At 54.8% G+C, this 7,723-nt stretch overlaps 2 protein-coding genes across 2 annotated transcripts in view; one reads left to right on the top strand and one right to left on the bottom strand.

The window, feature by feature from the left end:
• The window catches only part of CDC42EP1 (CDC42 effector protein (Rho GTPase binding) 1), a gene marked incomplete at its 5' end in the record, with an annotated part of 2,198 nt that extends 1,905 nt beyond the window's left edge, over positions 1–293 (top strand). Inside the window, 2 exon segments of the mRNA XM_010293002.1 lie at positions 1–7; positions 10–293. The exon segment at positions 1–7 is cut by the window's left edge and continues 479 nt beyond it. Of these exon segments, the coding sequence (XP_010291304.1) occupies positions 1–7; positions 10–293 (291 nt within the window).
• A 3,011-nt stretch (positions 294–3,304) lies between these two features.
• Positions 3,305–5,064, bottom strand: LGALS2 (lectin, galactoside-binding, soluble, 2; the record flags this gene model as incomplete). Its single annotated transcript, XM_010293003.1, has 3 exons — positions 3,305–3,451; positions 4,544–4,703; positions 4,982–5,064. Coding segments are annotated over 3 exons (390 nt in total), but the record flags the coding sequence as incomplete, so codon positions are not given.
• Between the last annotated feature and the right edge of the window lie 2,659 nt (positions 5,065–7,723).

Raw genomic sequence — 7,723 nt, 5'->3', positions numbered from 1 at the left:
CGCGCGCCCGCCCCCGCCACTATGGTGGGACCAGCACCCCACGGAGCTTGGAGAAGGGCGAGGGTCCCCGGCAGGCCCGGACACAGACCCTGTGGGAGAGCCCCAGAAGCAGCTCATGGCAGTCGCAAGTGACAGGGGAGAACCGGTTCCCTGAGGCCACCTGGAACCAAGGAGAGGAGGAGGAGGAGGCCGAGCTCTCCAGCCTGCAGGAGGGGTACGCTGGTGCCCAGGGAGGGCGTAGCAATTCCTTCGAGTATGCTGACGAGGAGGAGGACGATGAAGTCAAGGTGTGAACAGCCATCCCTCCCATCATGGCCCCCTGACAGAGGCACCGGAGTCTTCGCTCTCCTCCCTGTCCCCCACCTTCAGGTGCCAGCATCGCTGGCAGACCCAGCAGGTGACCTCCTTGCCAAGCTGGGGGCACTGGGGGGCAGGAGAGGGGCAGGAGGAGAGCCTGTCTCCTGGGGCACTCCCCTGGGCTGGGCCAGGCTGCTGCGGGGGGCCGGTGAGGACTGTGCATCACAGCGCCAGGCATCGCGGCCCTTCCCCGGCCTCACTGCCGTCAGACACCAAAGGGACATTCCTGTGTGCCAAAGAAACCCCAAACCCCTTCCTACCCCATCCCGTTCTCCCCGGTGCTCTCTCTCCCATCCCTCACCCAGGCCCCACCAGCATCTCCCACCAAAGCCCCCAGCCGCCCTCTGCGCTGGCACGGGTGATACTCCTGGAGATACTCCTGCCAATAGCTCTGGCACGTGGGGACGGGGGTCTCCCCAGTTCCAGCTGGTGCAAGACCTTCCCAGATAGCACATCTATCTACCAGGGGAAGTCAGCTGGGGGCTCAAGGGGCAGGCAAACCCCACAGAGCCGGGCTTTCTTTTTCTTTCTTTTTTTTTCTCCCCCCAAAAAAGCCGTGAGCTCAGTGTTCAGGAGGTGAGAGCACACACAGAGATAATCACAGGGGTCTTTCCACTTGCCTCCTGCTGCTGAGCGTCACTTAGCATGGGTCCATTTCTGATCCCCACCGCCTTGCAGCAAGGAGGGGAGAAACTTCTTGGCTGGCTGGAGACAAAGGCGAGGTTGCCAGGTCACCAAGTTCTGCAGTTAGGGCCCCAAAAATCCCTTCCCTTTCCCCCATCTCAGAACAAGGAGACTCCCACTCTGCAGCCACTTGGTCTGTGCCACCTTTTCTCCACCCTCGCCCCCTCTCCCCATTCCCCATGCACGCACCCCTCTTTCCAGTGCATCCCTTCCCAGGGGTATGAGTGGAGGACAGCTAATGCCCCTCGCCAAGTGGCCCTGGGCAACACGGCTGCCCTGGAACGAGCTGCCCCCCACGCTCCCCTGCATGCAGACTGTCCCTCACAGAAGCGCCTTTGTGCCACGGCATGGAGCCGAGATGCTCAGGGGCTGAGGTCACCGGAGGGACCCTCACAGGACCCCCCTTGTTCTCAGGGACAGGAGGGGGTGTATGATGGGGAGAGATGCTGCGCCATGGCCACAAGGCTCAGCTCCCACACAGCTCACCCACCACACGTCTGCTTCTGGCAGGCAGCTCTTCAGAGCAGAATAAAGAGGCTCTGGCATGCACGCGTGCTGTACATGGGAGTGCCGCTTGCAGTCAGGCAATTGAGGTTATGGGCAAGCCCATCTCCCCCAGCCTCCCCAGGTGTCTACCTTGTGCCAGCCAGCAGCAGCAAACCAGAGCAGGCAGCAGCTTCAAGGAGTCCCTAGCTCTGGCCGCTGGCACCCAGCAGGATCAGCCTTATCACCCCTGCACCCTCTAGAGCAGGGACCCTGGTCCTCAGGATGAGATACCCCCACCCTCCGCTTCCCAGATCGTAACACAGCTCCAGACCAAAGACCCACGTCTGTGGAATATCCTTTCTGCCTCCGCTCTGTATCCCATGCACTTATTATTGTCTTTATTAAAGCAGTTTTGATACTAACTTCTCTTCTGGTGCCTCCCCTCAGCTCCAGCGACCTTATCATCTTCCTTGCTGTGTGTGCTGGTGCCCCAGCCAAAAAATTTCATCCTCTCCACTCTCAGTAGGATTTTCCAGCACCTCTGGGATCCCTGGATTAACTAGCCCAGTACTTTGCTGCTCACCGTGGCTAACACACAAAGCAAGCTCCTATCTACCTGGCCTCACGTAGCACGCAAGAGGGTGCAAAGTTCCCCTCCAGCCTGGCAACAATTCATTTGCAGCCTGAAGCAGACCAGTGCCCTTCCCAAAGCTGTCTTGGCTACAGCCCTTCCAGCCCATCAGACATCCCCTGCCTGTGCGCTCAGGCAGCAGCAAGTCCCGCGGGTCGGGCAGCAATGAAGTGGAGAGGGAGGGCCGGGGCACTGCCACCTTGCCTTGGACTGGGCAAGATAAGGACTCCATAAGATGCTCTTCTACTCTGCTCTCTTCCCACCCAGCCTAAAGGACCCCGATGTTTGCTGTCACACATCGGTCTCACTTAAGGCTGGTGAGACACGTTTTAATTAGAGAAGCAGCATCTGATAATCAGCACTATGCCTGTAGTCCCATGCGAGGGACACAGACTGTGAGGTGCTCAGCCGTGTAACCCAGCCCAAACACCATCCTCCCTCCCCACTGCCTTCCCCTGCCTCACTTTCGCTGAGTAGGGTAGTAGTGGAAATGTCAGAGTAATGGGTAACCTGGCTGGAATGTGCCAGCAGATAAGTGAGGTTAGATAAGGGGGAAAGTCGGAGGAGACAAGGAATGCTGGCTCAGGGGCACACCTGTGCTGCCTTCCCCGTGCCACCACTTTGCATGGTACCGCTCCTGTGGAAGGGCAAGGTACCCCTTCCTCCTGCCCGCTGGCTGCAAGAGCAGCCAAGAGGAATCCGTCAAGCCCATGCCCTGAGGTTCCCAAACCTAACATTTAATTATGCGCTTTTGTGGCACAGAATGCCACATTGCTCGCATCCACGCTTTTCTTCCCCTTCCTCTCTCCCTCCTAAAAACTTGGGTGCAGGAAGAAATGGTGCATTGTGAAGAGATTACGCAACCATTCCCTGAGCAATCACATGGTGTCCTCCTCCTACAGCCCGCTTTGGTCTATGTTCTATCTGTTCAACCCCACATCCTGGTCTGACCTGGAAAAGCACCTGGCGTTATCTGGGAGCTATTTCCATCCAACAAAGGCTCCTTTCCTGTTGGTGGAAAAACCCCTGGGGCTTTGTCAGTGTCATACAGAACCACAGAGCCAGAGATTTCACAGAAGCCAAAGCAGCTGGAGCAAGCCATCTCCCACTGCTTGGGTGTTTATTAGAGCTAGGAAGTGATGCCCATCAGTCCAGCTTGAAGGAGGTGACCCTGAAGCCTCCCTTGACACTCATGTAGCTGACCTTGCTGTAGCAGTGCCGGTTGGGGAACTCCACTGCATGCCCATCTGGTAGTTTCACTTGGAATTTGTCTGCAAGCATTTCAATGATGATCTGGGAGAAAGGAGGGGAGAAGGGACAGGAATTGGGGACAAGGAGGAGATTAGGAGGTAAGCATCCAGGCAAAAGGCCTGACACATGAGGGTCAGACCTGGTCCCTATAGCCTTAAGCAAGGTGCTGGGGTTTGGGCTGAGGGTGATGCAGAAAATGAGAAGTTGATATCAAGGGGTCTGAGCTAGTATCTAGACTATGATCTGGGGACAGGTTCTTTCCTGGGGCTGTTTCAGCTACTCAGACTGTATGAGTTTACAGTTAAACCCCAGTGTGTCTTTATACCACATGGCTTAGATCTGCTCTGAACACGGCAGAATAAACCTGACACCCCAATGCCCTCAGCAGTTCACCAGGACCTAGAAAATGGAGCTTCACTGATAAACACGCACAAGCAGACAGGACAAGAACGCATTGCTGATCATTGCAAACTAAAGAAATTTTCCCCAAAAGCATCACATTGCCAACCTGTCCCCAAGAGCCAGCCATGACTGAGGAAACAACCTTCCTCTCCACAGCAATAGGAACAGGACTGCTCTTAAATGAAGCCCTGTTAATGTCTCAGGACATCAGATGGGGTGAGACAGCAACTAGGACAGCATCCGCAGCAGGAGGACAGGGAGGACAGATTGGCAGTGTGGATCCAGCAGTATTGAGGACAGAAGAGCTGAGGGAGAGGTTTTTGGACATTGCTCCAAACTCTGGGTTACCTTAAAGTCTATGTTTGCATAGGAGGGAATTAGGGAGAGAAATACGGTAGAGAGCAGCAAGATGTCTCTTCTTGGAGACATCCTTTCCTTCATACGTGCCCCTGGTGCACTCACCCACTGGGCAGGTATGGGAGGCAGGAAGCATTTACAAAGCCTGAGACAGTCAGGGCTCATGCAAAGTTCCCAGAGGAAGCAATTGGGTTTTGAAGGAGGAGTGGAAATGGCAATCAGAATCAAAAACCCAGAGGATGAGGATGAGCAGTTGCACAGGAGCAGGAGGCATTGGATGGAAGTGGGAGGACTGAGGTACAGGAATCTGCTAACCAGGGGCTTCCCCCCACCACACACACCCCCCAAAAACCCATGTCATCACAGACTCCTCACCTTGATAGTGGAGCCCTTGGAGAAACAGAGGTGGTCATCATATTGCTCTGCCTGCCAGGCATTGGAGCACTTGGAGTTGCAGACGATGACAGACTTATTGAAGCGGGGATTGAAGTGAAGTGCCAGATCCGAGGAGCTGCAGCCAAGGTTGATGCTGAAGCTGTGGGTGAACAGGAGGAAGGTCAGCTGCACAGGCAGGACAGGGTCTTGGAAGACCTGAGATCCAATACACGGCTCCACACCCAATTCCTCCATCAGCATTGCAGGTGCTTAATGCCTCCTGTTTCCTCTTTCTGTTTGGGAGCCAGGGGAGTTTGCACAGTTGTGGTGTAAGCGCTCCCCTAACACTGAGCTGTGCTCATGCTTTTTGTACCTGGCAACCTCAGAAAACCACCTCCCTCTGCAGCCCAACTTCAGTCCTTTTTTCTTTGTACTTACCTGTCCGCATCATCGGATATCTTGCCTTTGACCTTCAGAGTGTCCCCAGTCTTCATATCCAGGTTGAAGATTTCAAATTTTTCCTAAAGCAGAGAGTAAAATAGTCTGTGGGGCTCCTTCAGCCATTCCTCCCTTGCCACCACAAGTGAGAGGGTGCTGCTTGCAGAAGGTGCCCCAGACAGGAGAACATCTACTGCTCTCAGACAGTGTTCCTCTCATGACCAAAAACCCTCTGTGCTGGAGGTCTTGCATGGCCTTCTCACTCAGTGAGGGAAGAGTGGGCTGAGTGAGCCAGCAAGTGAGAAAAGACATCAGAGGGAGAGATGAAAACAGGCTTGTCCTCAGCAGGAGGAAAGGAGAGAATGACAGCGGAGGTACAAAGAGGGTTAAAGCAGAGGGGCAACACCCAGTGTTTGGTGGGCAGCATCGCCTGCAGCCCAAGAAATGCAAATGGTGAGAGGATGGGTGGCTTTGCTTGCCAGTCCCTCACTCAGCCTTGCTGAGCTGGGGACCCTGGGTGACAGAGGACAGGAGCGACAGCCCTTACAGCCATATTCCTCAGCGAGCGGAGTAACCAGGCAGGGAGCCACCAGCAGTTTAGCTCAGAAAAGCTTCACACAGAGGACCTTACATCCCTAGACTTCCTTGTGGCTTACACATTAACAGCACCCCCGCCTCTGCAAGGCCCCACCAGCTGCTGTTAAGCCAGGAGACTTTGATCCAAAGAAATAGCTTCCCTTATGTACACTTCCTCTCATTAGGGACTTCAGGAGGTTTAACCAACTCCCAGCCTCCTAGGTGGGTTCCCAGTGGAGGGACCACCACACACAGCCCTTAGTGGTGCTACTCTAGCCACCACATAAGGACAAGCATCTTCCCAGCTGGCCACAGAGGTGTGACCACAGTGTTCACTTCTTTTCTGTGTGTAACAGCTCAGCCAAAAGAAGCATCCCAGCTCCTTCCTTTTGTGGCAGGGGGAAGCCCTCAATATCCACACCAGCACACCAAAATGGTCCCCATCACATCCCTCTCCACAGTGCTCTGAGGAAGGGCTCCAAGGGGCTCAGAGGACAGGGCTAACACATCCCCTCTAGATGATACGAGCTATGAACAGCCCTCTACATGAGTGACGAGTGGCATCCCAGCTCCTTCCCTCCTAGTGGCTCTAGATTCAGCCCCACCTGCGTGGATTGCACTAGCAATACCTGGGAGCTCTGCCAGCTCTCCCATCCAAGCTCCATCAAGATCCAAACCTTTTAGCTTGAGGAGCCAAGCACAGCAGGTCCAATAGCCCCATCCTCCATAACCCTGAGACACAGGAATGTTGTCCTCACAAGGGAGCATCACCCCTGCTGTCTCCTTCCCAGGTAGGAGCTATGAGTCAGTAGACAGTATCCCAGGTTTGGCTGAAAAAGATTGGTGCTGTATTCCCAGACTCCAGAAGTCAGTGAGAAAGCCAGAGGAAAGAGGAGGCCAAGGCTCAGGAGACCAGCAGTCCCTCAGCCCCCCACTCCAAGCCCTGCAGAGAGCAGTCATCCTGCTGCTGCACAGCCAGATGGGAGACAGCTTCTTGCCCTTCCCCAAAAGCTCCTGAAACAAGCAGAGGTAAGTGCTGATAAGCACACTCCTTCCCCGGATGTGTTTCCTATTAGCAGGGGGTCATAAAGCCCAGCAGGCTTGGGAAATTTGTTTGCTGTTGAGGTCACTGAAGCTGTTGGTGAAACCTCCCCAAGCTGAGTGTGGAGCCAGCAGGAGCAGGTGCTGGGGATGGTGGTTTCTGGCCCTGGGTCTGTTTCCCATCACACTGCCGCATTCCACCCGCCCACATCTTCATGTCACCTTGCCCCCCCACAGCCATTCCAGGGAGATCCTGGAGTCCCCCTCCCAAAATATCTGAGCATCCCACTGGCTATAAGAGGTTCCTCTTTCCAGCAACTCACATTGTCCCTTTGCAGGGTCAAGGGTAGGCCAAGGACACTGCTTGCATAGCCACCATCAGGGTTAGTTACCTGAATTCACATTGAGAACTCACATTAAGGAGAAACAAACACTTCTAGAGCTCAAGAGATCACATCCCAAGACAGACCCTAAACTCGGTCAGAAAAATTCTGTCCTATGTGGCTGGCCAAAGCAATACGGGAATGTCATGGCAGAGACAAAACTGAGATCCTGGGTCAGCAACATAGAGGAGTCTTCACCCCACTTCCCACAAAGAGCGGCGTGGAGGAGACAGAAACATTGCTCTGACTGGGATTTATCCACCGATCCCACCGGCAGAGCATGACGCTGCCCACGACAGATAGCAGCATGTTCTGAGGGACAGGGAAAACTACCCGTGCGAGAGTTATGTGCAGAGCCGCAAGTACCACGGATGTGAGAACAGGGAGGGAAGACGGGCAGGAAAGAGGCACGAGCTGCTCAGAGAGGGGCCGTGAGATTTTATCAAGATAACATTAACCCCCCTGCTACAACGCTCAGCAGGGGCGTTCACCCCCCTTTTATTTGCCACTGGGAACAATAGTGGGAAACCAGGCAGCAACTCTGCCAGTGCTGGCGACTTCCTTCGTCTGCAAAGCTGAGCCTGCACATGGTCAGACACCAGCCCTGTGCAGACGGCCATGCAGGGGGATGTGTTCCCCACATAGGAAGGGTCTGAGACTTCACGGACCCCAGAAGAGATGAAATCCTCCAGTGCAATTGGAGGTGGCGATTGGGATGATGGAAGGTGAAGGGGACAGGTTG

The sequence above is a fragment of the Phaethon lepturus genome, unplaced genomic scaffold (assembly GCF_000687285.1).
Source record: "Phaethon lepturus isolate BGI_N335 unplaced genomic scaffold, ASM68728v1 scaffold10108, whole genome shotgun sequence".
Taxonomy (NCBI): Eukaryota; Metazoa; Chordata; class Aves; order Phaethontiformes; family Phaethontidae; genus Phaethon; species Phaethon lepturus.
The sequence above is the reverse complement of the archived record's forward strand: the minus strand, read 5'-3'. Positions and strand labels throughout refer to the sequence as shown.